Genomic DNA, 21168 nt, shown 5'->3' on the forward strand with positions numbered 1-21168 from the left:
CCTGCTCTAGGAAATTTTCTGGAAGGGTAGGAATCCCCTAATGTCTGTGTAGAAAAACTCGTGAATTTCACTTGAACAAAAAAATCTCAGTACGTTCTCTATCCTCCATGCACCTTAAGTTTCACTTCATAGCAACATAAATAATCTATGTTATGGTACCAACAATTAAGATGCATTCAATCTATAATTTTTATTCTACTACTTTGTTTTCTAGCATTTTTGTCAAAATTGGTCTTAGCTCAGAGTTGAAAAAAGAGAAAGAAAGAGAAGAAAAGTAAGGAAGATTTTATTTTATTAAGGTAAAGTTTGTTTACAACACTATATATGACTTAGGTTGCAGTGCCAGCGACGGAAGGCAGGTTCTCTATCAATTCGTGCAGCCAGATAAAGGAGGGTCCTGGAGCCCTCAGTGACTTTTAGACTTTAATGCTCTCTATATGCCAATTGTTGTGGAGCAAGCCTTGGGGGGAGAGGGAAAAGGGCAGGAGGCAGGGAATCTTTATTCTGTCTCTTTGGGATCTCTCTGGTTTTTCTCTTGTGGTTTCATCCTCTTTGTAGCTGTTAAACCAGCCATGTTTGTCTCTGAGTGATGCCACCCTTACAGCTTCTACCTTCAGGCTCAGGTGTGTCCACTTACACATGCCCACACCATACTCTGGGTGTCTACCATCAGGTACGCATGCCCCATGCCCATGCTCCCAAGGGCCTCCTGCATTAGGATAATGAAAGCAGCAGGTGATAGCCACAGAGGGTAGCGGTGTAAATGCCTGGCCATCTTCATTTACCCTACAAGGTTCTCACCTCTTCACATGTGTGTAGCATACACACCATGTCTACCTCCAAAATGCTCCACCATAGGAAAATTTTAAGAATGCCTTTCTTTCATTTTCATCAGAGTTTACAGTATACTCCCCCATCACACTCAAACAAAAATGTGGTTTGGGATTCAGTGATGGAACTGTATGTTTAAGGAGCCTGGAAATACAGTTTCATTAGTACAAGGCATTATAACTTTTTCCTTCTCAAAACTTCTTTTATTAGAGTTTGCACTAAATTGTTCTATGAATCTAAACTCAAGCTAACTAATCAACCAAGCTTTAAAATTTCTTCATAATTGTTATCGTAACAATTTGTACTGTTATTTATTTCTGTGACTTTATTTTCAACAGTATTTTCTAAGTTGGAGAAGCATTTCTATATCACTTTGAGCTTGGTTAAACTCATTGCTTAGAGCTGTGATTACTTTCAAGTCCTAATCAAATGGGCAAAGCTCTCTTCTTACTTGGGAAGTCACAGACAATCAAAAGCAGTATTTTTCTTTTTTTCCGTCCAATAATATGTTTATTAACATTTATTATTGAAGAATTGTCTTATTGCATAGGATACACTTTCTGTATCAAGGTAATGGAAAGGGATCAATAAATGGAAAGATTACATACTTTTTCTTTGACAGAATGTTTCATCTGAAACAAACATATCATGTGCCAGTTACTATAGAGCCAGAATGCCCTTTACAGCTGTTTACACTTCAGATGTAAAATGGCAATTTGATAGAGACTAACAGTGTGATGTGAGCAACTGCGTAAAAAGGCTACTTAGGAGCATGCCCAGTGAGCTGAAAGAGTCCTGCGCCCCCCTCCCTTCCCAGATCTCTGAAGATAAGACTTGAACTTTGCACTTGCAAATGTCACTGCATACGTTTTGCTCTAGGCTTTTTTTTTTTTTTTAAAGGTTCTGTTACAACTAATTTCCTTTTAACGACATGAACCGGGAAGAGAATTTTTAGGGCACTAAGATGCTTTAAGTTTAGATTGACTTGATGCCTGTCTTTGAATGCACTTGAAGTGTTCTTTCTTTTTAAAGCAATATAAAGCATAGGCGTGTTTGTTTTCTCTCCCTTGGAATGGGAAAATAAGATTCTCCTTGGATTGGAGTCCTCCGGGCTAGGGAGTGAAAGCCCGGGAGGCAGCAAGGGACGGAGAGAGGGGCTTGTCCAGAGCATGGATAGGAAAGGAATAGGGGTTCCTCCGGGCTCAGTGCTCACGGAGGATCGGTTCCCGGGGCTGCAGCTGCGGACGAGAAAGGCGTTGTTTGGCTAATGAAGGCCACCTGGATCAGGCTTCTGAAAAGAGCCAAGGGAGGAAGGCTGAAGAATTCGGATATCTGTGTAAGCTCAAGGGCTTTTGTTTGGGGGGAGACGTTTTTTTGTCGTTGCTTCTGCTGTTGTTGTGGTGAGTGCAGGCAGCGACTCCTTTGATTTAGTAACGCGATCCTGATTGCAAGAGAGGGAGCTAGGAAGATTCCTGCAATTTCCTGAGCTCCTTTTCCTATGTTGTGATTTATCCCTGTGGGAGAGGTCTCAGACAGGTGTTTTTTGTAGACAGCTTTTATAATATGTATTTAAAGGTATTTTAAAAAGGGGTGCTTAAAGACTGAGTGAGGCTGACTGCTGGTGTCTTACAGTTTTGTCAGAGAAGGTATCAGGTGAATAAACAGGTACAAAAGGATGCTTAAGCTAAAGTGGGAGTCATCTCATGATAGTGACATTTGGGGGAATTCAAGTTTGTAACTCAGACTTTCTTTTATGTTTTTTATTACTGTATCTTCTTCCCAGTTGCCAATACTTGTTCTAGCGTGTAGATGGTTCTTGAAGCTATCCTTCAAATCCATCTATGCCCTTCAGCTCTGCACTGCACCACAGAGCTGGTTTAATTCTGAAGGAACTTGTTCTAGCTTCCAGAAAGGATAGTAATTGGAACATAAACCTTGGGGATGAGGGTAACTTGGTGGATACAACTATCCTAGTGAATGGTCTATGGATAGGAACAGGATTTTTCTAGCTGGTTTGCTACCAAACGGATGATTTTTTTCCTCTTTTTAGGAATTTATAGCACAATCTAGGAAGCTGACTGCCATGTCAATGAGAGTTTTCCAACACAAAATCATAGACAGAATCTATTTTAAAATGTAAATTTTCTTCTCAAGGGTTCGGCAGACTCCTACACCAGCCGTCCGTCCGATTCAGATGTTTCTTTGGAGGAAGATCGGGAGGCAGTGCGCAGAGAAGCAGAGCGACAGGCCCAGGCCCAGTTGGAAAAAGCAAAGGTAAGACCATGTCTTCCCTGCCAAGATCTGTCTTGCCACTTGTGCTGGGTCCTGATGGACCACCTATGGAAGTTGCTCCTGAGCTTCTGTTTGATATATTCCATTTCATTGTCTGACTTAAAAGAGGTACCAGAAAAGGAGTGTATTGTCTACGCTTGGGAGAAAAAAGGACGTGTGACATGTAAGGGTGGTCTCGCCTTTATGTGGTTTTATAATCCAGGCAACTTGTCTCTGTTGGTGGATGGTTTATTTAGACACAAAGAAAAGTTCCCCTGAATATAAAAAGATAAAAAGCTGGCTCTAATATCAAAATGATTTTAACTTCATTTTTCTGGTAAGCCATATATCCTTGTTTAAAAAACCATATTTCTTCAAGGAAATGGTTTTTTTCCTTAGACCTGAAAAATCTGTCTCCCCAGATTTTATTTAATAGTTGTTTTGTAATAGTGTTTTCTTACATTAAAAAAATTCATTGCATTCTGCTTTTCAAAAATAGAGCTGCAAAATTTTTAAAAAGTTCCTTCCCCTTAGAACATTTCTCATAATAATAGAGTGTGTATATATAGAGGGTGACTGGAAATCAAATATAAAGTATATTGGTACAGAATTTAGCTGAGACTGTTTCCTCTCACTAATTATAATGGTTTGAGCATTTTTTCCATGTGGTCACTCAAGTAGCTATTTCTAAGCCTTTAGTTATCTGTTTGGGGCATTTTGTCCATGACTATGTGCTGTGAATCATGAGTTAGATAAATGGCACAGCTATTTCATAGATGGTTTTCCAAGTTTAAGTACCTTGGTTTGTGTGATATTTGGTAACTTTTAACACAGTTGTTGATTTTTTCTTGAAAGAAATTGCTATTTTGAAAAAAATTGAGTTCTGTGTTTACCTTGCTTAAAAAAAATCAAGGGTGGCATTAGACACTTCTGCTGACAGTTTTATCTCTGTGATCAGTAACATTTCTGTGTGTTGCTATGGGAATCATGTCTTGGAGATCCTGGTTTGAATGCAGGGACAGCCTGATGTAATATGCATGACCTCTAGCTCAGAAGCCTAGTAGGTTACAGAGGGGCTGCCAGGAGACCTTGACTTTTTAAAAAGCAGTATTTCCATACATCAAAACAATGTTCTTACCTCAGCTGGCAGGGAAGTCATCTCAAGGTCTGACTCAATTTTGACTGCACGACAGCTGTTAAACAGCTGGAGCAGGGAACTGATAGAGCAAGGTGTGGTCCAGTTGCCATCAACTTATCTACCAAAGTTAACCATTTGATGCATGGATGAGCTTGGAAAATATCATGCTACATAAAATAAGCAATCATGGAAGAACAGATACTGCATGATTCCACTTGAAGTATCTAAAGTACTCAAACTAGTAGAAGCTGAGAGTTGAATAATGGTTGCCAGGGACTTGGACGAGGAGGTAATGGGGAGTTGCTCTTCAGCAGCCATAAAATTTCAGTTATGCAAGATGAACACATTTTAGAGTTACAGGACACCATTGTGCCTATAGTTAATAGCACTGTACTGCGCACTTAAAAATGCGTAGCTCTCTCGTTAAATTTTCTTACTACAATAAAAAACAAGTGAAGTTGAAATTAAATAATAAAGAAAACTAGATAATGAATATGTGGCACACAAATGTAGTTGCCACAAGTTTGCCAGGTAGCTAATATATGGTGGAATTGAGAATCTGAATTCTGTTTTCTATATTTTGCACCAGGGTGCAGAAAAAGTCAAGGAAAAAAATAAGTTTGTATTCCAGAAATAATAGTGTTCTATTTGCACTAATTTATTCCTGTGATTTTCACATACCAAAATTAAACTGTTTCTCAGATTTATATCACAGCATCATACAACCCATTCTTTTCAAAGCACTTTGGTTACCTGACTGGGGCATTTTGTCTATGACTTTGCTGAGTTAACAGCTGCATAGAACTTTTAACTATTTTTCACCCCTGCATGGACCAAAATATTGATTCTGAATCAAATCAGCTTTGTGTTGTCATACCAACTAAAAGGTTTATAATTACAAGTGAAGTAGAAGAGGAAAGAAAATAAGATCATTTAAAATGAAAGTAAAGTTAGTGAAGGCCTATTTTCTGTGTTTAATGAAAATAGTTTATTGACATCCATTTTTCTTCATTAAAATTAGGTCACTGTCTTAAGCCTTTAATGTATTCAAATGAGTTACACTAGGCTAAGTGAGAATTTGAGAAGATAAAAGTGAGTAGGATTTATTTTTATGTTAAAATCATGGTTAGGTATGGTTTATTAATTCCAATGTCTTTGAGAAGGAATGCCAAAGAGAGACTGTGGATGACTTGTTCACTAGTTTATTTTGTTCTCCACCACAATCCTATCATTGTTACTTTGTGGAACCTATTTCAAAATGAGACCTTAAAGTTTAAAAATATGTGCATTCATTTTTAATTTTTAGATAGTTTGGAACACTTTGCACATCCATCTCGATGAATCGAAAGTTCTCGAGATTTATTTTGTAACCATCATAGCATCCCTCTAGCAGAAAAACTTTATGAGTAGATGCTTTCATTCACTGACCCTATAGATCACATGCAGTATGCCTGTGCAAATACCTGTAGTAAACCTCAGCGGTGCTTTCAGTTCCTGGCCCTCTCTAAAAATGAACTACATTATCCCTTAATTGCCTTAAGATTACATCTTTGAAATAAGGTGATTGGCAGGGAATGAAACTAGAGACTTTGCATTTTGAAATTAAGTGACCTACAAAAGGTTATATAACTTGGGATTCTGTGCTGCCAGTAAAACCCAATACTTTGCACTAGCACTTTCTTACAGCATCTCTTGAACTAGTAAATTCTGCAGGGAACAGATTATATATTAATTTTGAGACAAATATCAACTGACATGAACTTCTTTTTTAATTTAGTGTTTGTTTTCTGATCCCAAATGCATATTAGATCTTGTTCCGTTTGCCATACTTTGCAAATCCCGATTATTTGAAAAGCTCCTGTTCTTTAATATTGCCTTAAAGACAAGTCATGTAGGGATTTAATTTATTCCCACATTGATCTTTTTTAAAATAACAGCTGTACTAATATAATCACTCACTTGGAACTCCCTAGTGGTATAGGGTTAAAGTCTCAGTGCTATCATGCTATTATAGCTATGGCCAGAGTTTGATCCTCGGCCAGGAAGCTAATCCACATATGGCACAGCAGACCTCTTCTGTCTCACCCAGTGCTCTCTCAGCAGTGTATTTCAGTAGATCTGCCTGTTCTGCTCCCCGCCCTGTCTCTGGTGAATCCTCTCACCCCCTGTACCTCTGGCCTATACCCCAGTTCTTCTATGCATAAATAAATTAAATCTTTTAAAAATCACTCATTTAAGTTATACACTCAGATTTGTGTAGCTATCACATTAATCAATTTTAGAACATTTTCATCATGGCTAAAAGAAATTCCATGTTCTAAATTAGCAGTCCAATTCCTCACAACCCACTCGGCCCTAGGTAACCACTATTCAACTTACTGTGTGTATAGATTCTTCTATTCTGGATATTGCGTATAAGTGGAATCATACTATAGATGGTCTGTTATGACTACTTCCACTTATATAATGTTTTCGGTGCTCATCCATGTTATAGCATATATTGGTACTTCTTTCCTTTTTATTGCCAAAATAATATTTCATTTTTATCTATATGTACGTACATATGTATACATATGCATAATGCATATGTATCACATTATATTTATCCATTTATCAGTTGAAGTATATGGAGTTATTTCCATATTTTAGCTATTATGAATAATTCTGTTAGGAACATTCTTGTACAAATCCTTGCATTAAAGTGTTTTCATTTCTTTTACGTGTACATCTAGGAGTGAAATTGTTGAGTCCTATGATAATTTTTTCTTAATTGGGAGAATTGTTTTTCTTTTCTCTCTCCTCAATAATGATTCCTTCTGCCCTATATCTGTCTGAGCTGGGAAAAAAAAAACGTATGTGGAATGGAATGAAGCAGAGATGAATATGTTCAGTGCTGCATTTTTAGTAGAATGGATTAACTCTAAATTTTAAGTTGATTGTTCTCTCATGGGTGAATGTCTGCTGTATTGAAGCAACAGTACCAGGCCAAAGTCGTAAAGGAACAGACGGATCTTTTGCCTGCAAAAAGTTGCTAGTTTGTTTACGGGGAAAAGTCTTGACCTTAAATCATGCTAAGAGGTCGGCATACTCTAGATAAATAGATAGGTCTATGAATTTTCAGAGGAAAAGACTGCACCCTGCTGGCAGAAAAAGAAAATTCTTTTTGGAAGAGTTGGTGGCCTAAAACTAAACCTTAGCAAGGTTGACAGATGGAGATGAGCTTAAGAAGCAAAGAGTAGAGGACTTCCCTGGTGGCGCAGAGGGTTGAGCGCAGCACTGTGAAGCTGTCTGCAGCCTCTGCAGCGCGGGTTTGATTCCCGCCGGCCAGGGAGATACCTACATGGCACGGCAGACCTCTCGTCTCTCCTGCTCTCCCCTCAGCAGTGCTTTCGGTCCATCTGACTGTTCTGCTCCCAGCTCTGTCTCTGGTGAATCCTCTCCCCCTCCCACCTCTGGCCTGTACCCCAGCTCTTGTATAAATAAATTAAAAAAAAAATCTTTAAAAAGAAGCAAAGAGTAGAAAGTGGAGAGAGTCCTAGGCTTGAGAAGTAACCAAAGTAAAGGCCAGCCTGTAGAAATGTTTGGCAACAAGAAAGCGTGACTCCTTGACTCCTCTTTAGAGAAAAGTACTTTTTTGAGATCTTGCCAACTTGAAAACGTCTTTAGAGTGTCTTTATTTGCATTTAATTGTTTAGCTGGATATAGTAGTCATGTAGGAAAAGCATTTCCTTGGGGTTTTTAAAGGCATTGTTTGGTTGTCTGCTGGCTCCCAGCATTGCTGTTGTGATTGCTGCTGTTGTTTTGTCTTTATCTGTGGTTTTTGTTTTTTAATTTAATGTTAAGAACTATTCTGCTTTAGCATTTTGAAATATTGCTATCATGTGCTTGGTGTGGGTCTTATTATTTGTTTTGCCCCATTTCTTATACAAACCTTTGTTGTGAAGGCCCCATCATGGAATTAAAATAGGAAGCTGAAAAAGAGGAGATGAGAAGACTCAATTTTGAGAAGTGACTTATTTTTACTTTGATAATTTCACCCTGTTTTGGGTTCTCTGGTTTGTTATGTATCTGATTAGTGCTTTCTTCTCTGCTCACATTTTCCCCTACTATTCCTCTGTCTTGTTTTCTTTTGTTTTGTTTTACTACCTTGAGTTTTTCCTGCATTTATCTTCAAACCCATATATTAAGATTTTTATTTTTTGTCACAATTTCCAATTTCCAAGAGTTGTCATCTCCTGCCCCCCCCCCAAAAGCTTCCTATATTAATTCCATGACTGTAATATTTTTCTCTTAAGCTATTAATTTTGGGGCTTTCTGAACTGTCTCAGTTTCTTAAAATTTATTTGACTTTCTTTTTTTTTTAACACACTGGGGTCTTTCTTCCAAGGTTTGATATTTGGTTCATTCATAACCAAGAGTAAGATATTATAAAGTATAAAGGTGAATGAAAACTCTAAGACGACAAAGCATCTTGACCACTGAACTCCTGTAGGGTAATTGGTGGGGGTAGTCTATTCTTTCAGTCTGGACAGTGACCCTTTAAAAGAGTCCCCAGTGTTCTGCCTGAGCCTGTTGGACTTGTTTGCTCCTAACCGATGAAAGAGCAAGATGCCTGCCTGCAGTTTCATAACTCATGATGAAGATTATTACTGAATCCCCCTATTGTCAGTACCTTTCTTGACTTTACCTATCTATCGTTGTACCTCTGATTATCTCAGATCACCTGCTCATCCTCTCCAGAGAGTAAACTTTGTGTCTTTGGAGGTGAGGGAGGATAGAAAGTGGTCCTGCTCTACAGACCGAGAGAAAAGTTCTGATAAATGCAACTTTCAGTCAGTTATATTTGCAGTCCCATCTGCATCTCTACTTTCAGAGAGGCACCATCTCCTGGCCTTTGCCATGGTTCTGGGACCATGATGGGCTTTCTCTATAGCGCTTCAGCCCCCCCCCCTCCCAACACATACACACACACACACACACACATCCCCCTTCCTTACAGGTTCTAACTCATTCTACTGCACTGTTTCTTGCTTTCTTTGTTCTACATTTTGTTTCATATTCTATTCTTTATATTTGTGGCTTTATACTTTTTAAAAATAATGTATTTTCAGGAGGAAGCAAAATGTTGAGCTGACCATGTTTTATTGCCCATATGAATCAATAAACATAGTTTAAAGGAGAAAAACAAAATTCTCTGCTTGCTTTAGTCCATAAATGCGATAGACATAGGGAGTATATTGGAAATCATCCCTTAAATAGCCTTTTCAGGAGAAAGGAAAAACTTAAATGTGTTCATGTACCTATCAGCCAAAAGAGAAAATTTTATTTCAAAAATGTTAAACATGTTTTAAACATGTCTTACTGAGAAAACGTTATAGGTGTCAGGAAAGAAGTATTTGTGTATGGTTATATTGCTTATTTTCTTAAACCTCAATATAGATTATTGGAGAGAATCCAATGGACACTTGGCAGGTATAAAACTAGATAGCTACTCAAAGGAAAAATCTCTTATTTTGTTGGAAAATATCACCTCCAACAGAGCTATCTTACCATAGAAACACAAAGTTTGGCAAACATTTTTAGGGAAATTTCAATTCTGTCTTTTAATTTTTATGTTGAGAAATCTTCAACTCTCCTTTGTTCATAGCAGTTATCTACCAACCAGAGCTAGCTAAATATGTCTAATTTCTGGGAGTAGAGGTCAGCTTATTATTCAAATATATATTAGCTTAAATTGCATTTTTCTACTTGTGAGATGTAAAAAAAATTGTGAGATATAAAAATGATGAGATATTCTACTTGTGAGATATAAAAATTTTGTGAAAATGTTATGGAGTTATGTTAAATCTGTACCTTAACTCATAAATAAGACTGGGCAGGTATGGTGATAAACAGTGGTGCTGGAGTTTCCTCATTTCAAATGTAGTTGCCACTAGTAATTAACAACAACACTAATGCTTACTGTGTGATGACTATTCATCATACACAATTTGAAAGCTATAAAAGGAAAAAAGCAATGTTTTTTATGGTGTCTGAGATACTTTTGAATAGTTACAGTCATGCAGCACGTGCAGCATTTACCTATATTACCTGTTACATCAGAAAAATTCTCCCCCTTGGTTGACTTTACTTGAAGAATAAATTAAAACTTGAGGACTATTTTTACTTAGGTCACAATTTTCTTTGCTTTACATGACAGGTTAGTTGGGGACCAAGTGGTCTAGGGTGACCTGTTGCATGTGTCTGCAAGTTGGCAGCTGGCAGCTTGCAGGTCTCATTCTCCCCTGGGTGGTGGGTACCTTGCCCTGCAGGCTGGTCGACTCATTCACATTGCTGATCTCAGGGTAACAAGCAGCTCAAGCCTGAGCAGGCTGTATTTACATGTTTTCTTAGGCAAATGCCCTGTTGACCAAAGCAAGCCACAAGGCTAAGCCTGGTCTTACTGTGGGAGGGAGCCCCCAAGGTCATGGATTCCAAACAGGGAATTGTCACAGCCATTTTCTGCACTACCACACTCATCTGTTATTCCTCCTTGCATCTTTGGAAGAAGAATTGTCTCCATGCTGGTTAAAATAAGCCTGTCTACACCCCCATGCCAGCTTTCCCTTCTTGTTAGTGCCAACCTTAATTACACCAGGCTTTCTCCCCCTTGCTTCTGCATCTTTCATTTCTTCTCCAGTTCCTTGAAATAGAGTTCTGTCTCTGTCTCTCTGATGGTCTCCAGTGACTTTCTAATCAAGTCCATTGACCTTTCTTGAGTGTTCTCTGACTACTCTGTACTCTTGCCTTATTTTTCTTCTCCATTAAGTCAACTGTGTCTTGCACATGGTGATGACAACATAAGCCTATTTCTACTACTTCTCTGATTGTTCCTTTTCAATCTCTTCTGCTGCTGCCCTGCCCTGAAGTGTGGCAGTCCATCTAGCTGAGTGCACACACCTTGATACGGCTTTGGTTTCTAAATTTCAGAACTGCAATTCAGAGATAAAGGGCACCCAACAGGGTGTGTTTTGTGTATTCTTCCTGGACTCTGCTGAACCAACCTCTCCATTCATTTTCTGCACTGGGACTATGATGGACACTGTCCTTTGAATATAGGTCTTTACCTCCACAATGAGTTTTAAGCCACTTCCCCTTTACTACCTCTCTCTCATGGCCTCCATCATCCCTTTACATATGCACCTCTGCCCCTCACCTCTTTCCCAGATGCTTTCCTCCTATGGCCATCCCTATTGGTTCTGCCACCCATTTAAAATCAAGTTCCCCATTTTTCCTTCAAACCTTTTCTTTTGCTTTTTCCTATTTCTGTCATTGTTTACTTTATCCTCCCAAGTTGGAAGCCTTAGTCCAAGAGTCAGCAAATCTTTTTTTTTTTTTTTTTTAAAGATTTATTTATTTATTTATTTATACAAGCACCGGGATACAGTCAGAAGTGCAGAAGGGTGAGAGAATTCACCAGAGCGGAGAGCAGAACAGGCAGACTGATGAAGTACACTGGTGAGGGGAGCAGCAGGCGCGGCAGGAGAGGTCTGTGTGCCATGTGGGGCCCTCGCCAGGCGGCCGGGGATCGAACCGGCGCTGCAGAGGTTGCAGGCAGCTTCGCAAGCCAGCGCTCAACTGCTGCACCACCGGGGAGGCCCAGGAGACAGCAAATCTTTTCTGTAAAATGCCAAATAGGAAATATTTTAGGTGTAGCAAGTCACGTGTTCTGTGTCTCAGCTCTGTACACAGGGCAAGTCAGGATTTGGAGATCATGTCAGCTGTGGTCTCACTGCATGAACTTGGGATAGTTATACATGAAGTTTAGTCTTGGTTCCAGTAATCATCCATGAGTTGGTACATCTACCCAAGGCTCCCAGTCAGGAATCCAGGATGGACACAGGCAGCCAGAACACATGGCTCCTGCCAAGTTCAGTGTCTAACGGGGGTCCTGTATTAGAACATATGAAACCATTATTTTCATTTCCCGCTTAGAGGTGTCTAGTCACCAAACACTATTATAGATCATCACTTCTGTGTTTGAGTTATCTGTTTCCAGCTCACCGATGAGTGTTGTCTGACTGACCTGCAATGTCCAGGCACAGAGCAGAGTGGGATGTGACTGGCATTTTACACTATCCCTGGATCGTCACAGCAGCTCACTGCGTCAGGCCAGACTGTGTCCACAAATCCCTGATGTGTGCCCTGTTTCTCGTAAACTAAGTTTTGAGCCCCTTGAGAGTAATGGGGTGCTCTGACTTCATCTTCATGCTCTGACTACATCTTCGTGTAGATTCCCGCCTCCATTTTCGGCAGTGAGTTAATTGGCTCTCTCACACACGTCTCACGTGCTCTTTTCTGAGTAACTCAGTAAATACCTGAGTATTTTAGGAATAAGATGGCATATTTTCTATTTCTTCATGGATATGCTTATCTTGACAATCTACCTACAAGTGACTTTTAAGTTTCATGTGGGTAAGAATTACATATTTTAAAGAGAATCTGACACTCTAGCTAATTCAGACCTCTCTTGCAGGGATTTGTGGTTTTTATTAATGGGAGTTCTAGAGAGTTGAGGCTTACCCACATTTGAAACAACACTTTTGTGTAAGAACCCTTATAAGGACTGTTAACATAATACAGACTTCTGACTATTTCAAAACCATAAATGGATTGGGGAAGGATTATTATAAACTTTGCAGCTCAAGCCTTTTTTTTTTTTCCTTAGAGAGCTGTAACTGAACATCTTTGTATCATTATAAACACAGCTATAAATACATAGTTGTTCCTCTCCTTTTTCTCTACCAGATATGAACGGAGAACAACACAAAGACCTTTCTTTTTGCAGAGCTTAAAATTGTTAACCTTTCTCTGCTCTTGAGACTTGCCCCACCAACAGCTAAATGAAAGATGTTGAAAGCTGTGAATGAGTAAAATTTATTCAGTTAGCAAACATCTGATGAGTGGTATTGTGCTGTTGTACAATGAACTCAAAGAAGGGACTCAAACATGTGTTAGTTGTGGTTTTTCCCTCAAGGTCATAGCTTAATGATGATGCCAGAAATGTGTGTCACTGACTAAGACTAACATGGTAAGTGTTAGACTAGCAGTGTGAGCCAAATGCTTTAAAGAAGAATGAGCAGGTGCACGTCGGTATTGTGTGTGCAGGAAGGGGAGGGCATTGGTGAAGACCAGAGAAGGGCTATGGAATTATAGATGTCCCTACTGTTATTTGAATGTCTTTTTAGGGACAGAGTTTTTACTAACTAGCAATGTGCTTTTCTAAGTAGCAAGATTGATTGCTAACCACAAGTCCAACGAAGCTGTTATTTTGGTTTAATTTTCTTTAAATTCTATTCAATTCCAGTTTATCTGGAACTAAATACACTGAAGTACTTTTTTACCCTCAGCCATTTTGAAGTGTACGGTTTATTGTATTGACTATATTCAGTTGTCATATAACAGATCTCTAGAATGTTTTCATCTTGCCATACTGAAACTAATGATAAAACAACTCCCCACTTCTCCCTCAGACCCTGGCAGTTGTCATTCTACTTTCTGTTTCCATGATTTTGACTAATCTAAGTAGCTCATAAGATGGAATATTACCATATAAACACTTGTACTAGCTACACCCAAGAGCAAAAAAATAGCAGAGGTGGTATTTTTATTTAATTTTTTTGTTACTATTCAAATTGTAGAACCATACAATATATGTTCTTTGTGACTGATTTATTTTACTCAGCATAACGATAATGTCCTCAAGATTCATCAATGATGTATATGTGACTGACTTCTTTTTTGAGAGGGAATAATATTCTATCATATAGATCTGCCACATTTTATTTACCCATGTATCAATGGCCATTTGAGCTTCTCCCAGTTCTTGGCTATTGAGAATAATATTCTAATACATATATTTTTTAAATTTTTTATTTCCCCCCCATGATCCTGTTAAACTGTGCCATCAGCGAGCAGTAATTATAGCTTATATTTGTGCAATGTCTCGGTTTTGAATGTCTCAGTTTATTACTTTGTTTGGTCCTTGTAAAAACTCTATCAGGAAGGGAAGGAAAATATTGTTATCCCATCTTATGTATGAGGAATGGATGGTGGATATTTAAGGGTCTTGACTGGTGTCTTTAAACTCTTAAGTGGTAGAATTAGAACAAGGACCCAGGCTTCTGTGTGGTAGGATTCTTTCATGTAATCAGTTAGTCCCTCCCAGAAGATATAAAAACAGAAGGTATTAATGTTTCCTCTTTGTTTTATATTCTGGGGGGATTAAAGGAATAAAGCTTTTCTTTAATGACATAAGCAAAGAAAATCAAGGCAATTATTAAAACAATTTTGGAAAGTAAAATCACCACCTCTACTATTTTTTGTTGTTGAGTCAAGATAAGTACAACTAGAGTTTATAAGCATAATACTCTCCTTTCCCCTGACAATTTAAATTTCGTTTATGGTCTTTATGCCTCAGAGTAGGAATGGCATATTTTACATTTCAACAACCTTTAAATAAAATTCTTGAGCTAAAATTTCTTGAATCTACTAAGTTATCAAAGGAGGCATTTTCAGGATGCTGTGTCCAAAATACCATCTTATTCCACTCTTCTTGGTTAAATGGAAGTCCAAATGGCATGTGCCTAAAAATATTTCAATAGGGTCTTCTTTTAGAACAATGAAAAATAATCATTATTTAAGAAACAGGTTATTTTACAAATGCTGAAGAAACAGAGCTTAAGTAAAGCTAGAGAAAAAGGTTGAAATTACGAAGAAACTGCTTGAAAAGAAATTTCTCAAGTGTTGTCTACTAAGAAAAAAAGATGAGAGGAGTGGTCTGAAAATTGTAACAGTTAGATGTTATAATTGTAAAGTTAGATGTTACAATTGACTACAGAGAAATGAACATGTGTTGCAAAGAAAGATTAGGAAACTGCTTTAGTGATGGTTTAAAAAATATTTTTGTGGCTTAAAAAATGTGTTTTTAAAACTAAACCCTGTCATTAGGAAGGAAGATGAATCACAATTAGCTGTCAAAATTATTTATGTTCTAGTGATTTCCAACTAATAGTTCATTCTGCTGATATTTGCAGGATCAATGCCCATTGCTTTAAAAAAAGAAGTGTCAGTTCTTGAAAATTTGAGGTTTTAGTGCCCACCCTACCCTCCCGAGATTGGCCAGCAAGTGTTTGGCAGAGGCCTAACAAAAATATAGGCAGCAAACCTTCCAGGTTTCTGGTTTTCTACTTCTATTCCTTTTGTCTTCTTAGAAGTCATTGTTGAATGAAATATTTATTGGACTAATTGTAACCACACATTGATTCAGTCTACATTCCTTACAGACAAAAGCCAAGTCACAAATTTATTTACCGTACAGCCCAGCATCACACACATTCACTGAGAATTATAGCAGGTCTTTGGCATATGCTCTTGCTTAATTCTCTGAGTTTAAATAGTATGAATCATAAGTAAGTCATATAACAGATGCATACAATGGACTATAGAAATCCTTTGAGTAGATAAAAATCTCCGTCTCCTAAATTAATACATTATTCATGCAACGCACTTGACATTTCATCACCTACCTGGTGGTGCACATGATACTAGGTGATATAAAGTGGTTGAGCCTTAGTCTCTGGTCTCCAGGAGCTCAGTCCAAGAGGACATTTAAATAGTGACTGTATGATAATGTACAGTATCATCTGATTCAGCTCCTCACTTTAAAATGAGAGAGTAGTTGATCCCACACCTACTATGGGCTGTGCACCAAGGTTTATGAACTGCCATGTTTTGTATACACTTTCCCACAGTTTCTGCCTCGTAATTGGCATTTTAGAAATAGTGATTGAGACAGCATTCTCTTATCCAGGTGGTCAAAGTAAACTAAAGGGATATATCCCACTCTAAAATATTTTATTTATGCTTAATGCATTATTAAATGTATACTCTAGTGTTAACCTTTTGCTCCAAAACCAAGGTAGGTTCTTAAACGTAAGTCTGCTAATGGAAATTTCACCTGTTAACATCTTCAGTATAGAGTCTAGTGTGACATCCGAGTTTGACCCATCCCAAGGGGCTAGGGCTCCAGAAAATACAAGAACCAAAAAGGAATTTAAATTCTACAGCATCATCATTTTATACTTCAAAATGAGACCTCAAATTCCTCTTTAATATCTTAGTCTTATAAAACATCAACCACTTATTTCTAAGCTTATGCTTTTGGCAGATTTCTTGGTAAAATAAAAAGACGTGAATTTGGTCAAATGTAGTATCTCTAGATAAGAGTTTAAATGATGACCCCCCCCCAAAAATCCACATGTATGTAAGATGTTTTGATATTGGTAAAGGTTAAGTATCCACCTTCCTCCAATTAGGATGGCTGATCTCCGAAGAACTGTGGGACAGTTCTGGAAACATTGTGGTCTATTTTCCTTTGCTCTCAGATACTCGAGATTACCACATAAATTCTTCTTGGAGTTCTTGTTTTAGCTGTAGTGTTTAGTCTACTGTGGAAGTGGAGGTTGGGCAAATATACAATACTCTAAATTCTTTCATGCGATATATAGTTATTAAGGGTGTTCCAGTTTAAACAGTTGTCAAGGATTAGCGATGTCAGTGTTTTGTTTTGTTTTCAGATTTTTCAATGGCCTGTGTGAAAGTGAACAAAAGATTCTTTCAAGTTGAGCAGATAGTGGGAACTAATAATCTTCCTGTGGTTTGGCCTGCTCACATGCTTGCATTAGTTTACTAGTCTGTGAGCTTCCAAGATGCTTTGTTTTATGATAAATCTTGTAAAATATAATCTGTGTGTTTAATCTTGTTCATTCTTGCCTTGATTATCTGTTTGATTTGGATAACCTGAACACTGACTAGTTGCATAGAGGGGATCCTGCCTGTCCTTTTTCTCTAGATTAAACAGAAACATCCTGCTATCTCTGACTTCTGGGGAAAAATAAGTGACATATTAAATGTTTCCACCCATGGGTCTTTTTCCGGCCTAAAGGTTTAGGATTCCTTTAAAAGGTTTCCTGTCTTTCATTAGCTCTGTGCTCTGGCCTGGAGGGGCACACCACTGTTCCACCAGCCCTCTCTCTCTCCTCCTTATGATTTCCCACCCCCAAACAACAGCCCTTATCAAGCCATATTGGGTTATGAACTTCTCTCCCCACACATGTAAAATGGAAGGAACTTGTCCTGTTGGCACTTAACAGTTTAACCCCTTTGTTGAGATAAAACAAGTATTTGTGGGCTGAATAAAATCATTATAATCTGTTAAGTGATAGGGGATGTTTGAATGGACTCCTGAACTTTTCTTTTTAAATAATTTCTTGATTAAGGTAACATTGGATTACAACACTCTATGTGATTTAGAGGAACAGGACCACAACCTTAAGGTGTATGTCACCACACCCACCACCAAGGCACCACAGTTCTCCACCGTAATCCATTGGCCCCCTCCCCACTTGCCTCTTCCATTCCCCCCTCTCCTTCTGGTAGCCTTGAATCTACTGACAGATTTCTAGGGTTTGTTGTTGATTTGGTTATATCTAACCCTTTGTTTTGTTTCTCCATGGTCCACATACAAGTGACACCATCCAGTATTTGTCTTTCTCCTTGTAACTTATTTCCCTCAGTCTCATTCCCTTCAAGTTGACCCATGTTGTGACAAATAGAGAGAATTTAATCTTTTTTTTAAATAGCTGAGCATTAGTCTGTTGCGTACATGTGTTACTTGATATTTTCCTAACCTACTCTTCATTTTGCAATCTTAGATTGCTTCCATAGCTTGGTTATTGTAAATAGTGCTTCAATGAATTTAGGAATGCATATATCCCTTCCAGTTAGTGTTTTTGCATTCTCTTTTTTTTTTTTTAAGATTTATTTATGCACACAAGAACTGGGGTACAGGCCAGAGGTGTGGGGGGTAAGAAGATTCACCAGAGACAGAGTAGAAACAGAACAGGCAGATTGACTGAAATACACTGCTGAGGGGAGCAGCAGGCAAGTCAGGAGAGGTCTGCTGCACCATGAGGGTAGCTCCCTGTCTGGGGATCGAAGTCCTGCTGCAGTGGCTGTGGATACCTTTGTAGGTTGTGTCTTAACTCCTTGAGCCACCAGGGAGGCCCTGTGTTTGTATTCTTCAAGTAGTTACCTAAGACTGGAATTGCTGCATCATACGGTAAATACATTTTTAATATCATGAAAGAACTTCTGTATTTATTTTCATAAGGGTAGACATTAGATGTGACAGCCCATTGTATTCTTTTTAAATTTTATATACACATATATAACTCCATACATGTTGTTTAACAGAAAGAAAAAAGAAAATAAATACAACATACCCAGCTGAGAATTGACATTTATGTCTGCAGATCCACTTGGGAGAAAATGCTTTGGTTATAATATTGAGCAGTCATCTTATACACTAATCTGAAATACCTTTCCATTAACTTAGTTCTTGAATGTTTTGTGATTTCATCCATAAAAGTCATGCTGGGCCTCCCCTAGTGGCGCAGGCAGTTGAGCACAACGCTTGTGAAGCTGTCCACAGCCTCTGCAGTGTGGGTTCAATCCCAGCTGGCCAGCGATGGTCCCACCTGGTGCAGCAGACCTCTCCTGTCTCGCCCGCTGCTCCCCTAGCAATGTATTTCATCAGTCTGCCTGTTCTGTTCCCCACTCTGTCTCTGGTGAATCCTCTCACCCTCCTGCACATCTGGCCTGTACCCTGGTTCTTGTATAAATAAATAAATCTTAAAAAAAAAAAAAAAGTCATGCTGATGCTTTTTAGATTTGTTCCTAGACATTGTTGGTATTTTTTTCCCCCAGCTGTTATGGTGTCTCCATCTCATCTTTTCTCCCTCAAGTTGTAATTTCTGTTTGCTGATATATGGAAAAGCAGTTGATTTTGTATGAAGATCTTTACATTCATCAACTTTTCTAAAAGCTTTAAATGCCAACAAGTTTTCTGTGGATTCTTGGGTTTTCTATCAGACATAGGACAATGATATGTGAATAATAAAAATTCTGTTCCTTCTTCAATCATTTTAACTTTTCAGTTTGTTCTTATTCCTAGAACTTTCATTTCAATGTTAGTTATACATGGTTTAATAGTGGGCACGCTAATATTTGTGAATTTTTAAAGGGAATGCTTTTATTTTTTATTACTTAGTGTAATTGTTAATATGGGTTTTCTATAAATGCATTTATCATGGTAAGGAAGTTTTATTTTTAGTGTGCTGGACTTTTTTTAAAAAAATCATTAATTGATTTTTTTAAATGATTTGATTCCCTTTTTTGCATCTTTAAAGATAATCATATGGTTCTTAAAATTTCTTACCATGGTAAATTATATCAATAGATTTTCCACATCAAACCCATGTTGAACTGACTGCATACTTGGATAAGCAACATTTTCATACTTTTCTATCTTCTAACATGGTGATGATTTTCTAAGATTTCCTTGGGGGGGTGTCATATATGTGATCATATGGAAAACTGCCCTTTAATTTCCCTACTTTGTACTCTTCTCATATGGTTTAAGATCAAAGTTTTCTACTCATATGAAATTACTTTCTTGGCTTGTTTTGATTTCTTTTCTCTGGAAGAGTTTCTGTTCTGTTCTGATTACTTAGTCCTTGAGTATTTTTCTCAAGCTCACTTGGAAAATTCCTCTCTATATATTGTTTATTTTTTTCTTTTTTGATAGGAAGATTTTTAAGCTATTGATTCAGATTCTTTTATCATAAAATTCTTTAGTCTCCTAATAACCATTTTTGGTATTAGAGCTTCCCACTTCTTTCCCAGTTTCATCTATATTTTCTGATATTTTTAGTCATAAAAAATCATGTTTTCATTATCTTATAATTACATCTCTTTCCATTTTTTAGTTTTCCTTGATCAATCTCATGGGTATTTATTTGATTAATGTTTTCAAAGAATAAAATTTAGTAATAATTTTTTCTAATTTCTGTTGCATTAGTTTCTCCTCTTTAATTTCCTTTTAAAATCCTTCTTCCTTTTCCTTGTAAATTAGGTACTTAGTTTATTTCTCATACTGTTACTCATACATACTTTTTACATTTCTATTTAAGAGCCATGTTTTCTGTAACCCACAGATTTTGATATGTGGCATTTTATTGTTGTTCATTTCTAAGTATTTCCATTTTGATTTCTTATTTGAGCTGTGAGTCACTTATAAATGGACGGGCTCCCAAATATATTCAAGTTATCTGACTATTGTCATTTCTCTGTCCTTTGATTTTCAGTTTTTCTATGTTGAACAGGCGACAGCTTAATTTTAGTTTTTGGATTCAGTATGACAATTTTTGTCTTTTTAATCTTCTTACTTTGATTGAGATTGCACATTTTTGCATTTCCTTTGCTCCACGGTCTCATTTTGTGCATTTAGCACATTCTAGTTTTTCTATTTTACTTCTGATCTCACTAATTCATTCTTTTTTGGAGAATGATTGAGTTCCCTTTAAAACCAGTTTTTAATGCCAATTCTTTGTATACACCCTCTTTTTCCTTAGCTGTTTTAAGATCTTCTGTCTGTCGTTGATGTTCTGCAGACAAATTTGACTACAATTTGTTAAGGTGCAGAATTTTTTTGCTTTGCTTTTTTTCAATCCTGATTGGGATCCACTGCACCTCTTGAATCAAGGATTTGACTATTTCACCTATCCTGAAAAAGTATCAGCCTTGACCTCTGAATGTTAAAAAAATAATAATAATAATATTTTAAAAATTCAGGTATTGTTAGCTATTCTTTAGAATGGTTGTCTAAAATGCAAAGTCTATTGTCAGAATTGAGAGATACATTAATGGGTTTTATGCTACATTATTGCATATGCAGTTTGGTAAAATCCTCTTTCACAATTACCTACTTTGTTAAACAGAAAATCAAGATGGGTTTTATTACCCAAAATTACAGAGGAAAAGAAAGT

At 37.5% G+C, this 21168-nt stretch overlaps 1 protein-coding gene across 6 annotated transcripts in view; it reads left to right on the plus strand.

Annotated features, from left to right (window-relative positions):
- Positions 1–21168, plus strand: part of CACNB2 (calcium voltage-gated channel auxiliary subunit beta 2) — a 317634-nt gene that overhangs the window by 204337 nt on the left and 92129 nt on the right. For 5 of the 6 annotated variants that reach the window (XM_054695110.1, XM_054695114.1, XM_054695111.1 and 2 more), the window contains one exon: positions 2986–3105. In XM_054695110.1, the coding sequence (XP_054551085.1) occupies positions 2986–3105 (120 nt within the window). Of the gene's footprint in view, positions 1–1761; positions 2168–2985; positions 3106–21168 lie in introns of those variants that run through there. The other variant, XM_037510682.2, reaches the window with a different exon arrangement.

The sequence above is a fragment of the Talpa occidentalis genome, unplaced genomic scaffold, assembly GCF_014898055.3.
Source record: "Talpa occidentalis isolate TD23 unplaced genomic scaffold, MPIMG_talOcc4v2.1 talOcc4.14, whole genome shotgun sequence".
Taxonomy (NCBI): domain Eukaryota; kingdom Metazoa; phylum Chordata; class Mammalia; order Eulipotyphla; family Talpidae; genus Talpa; species Talpa occidentalis.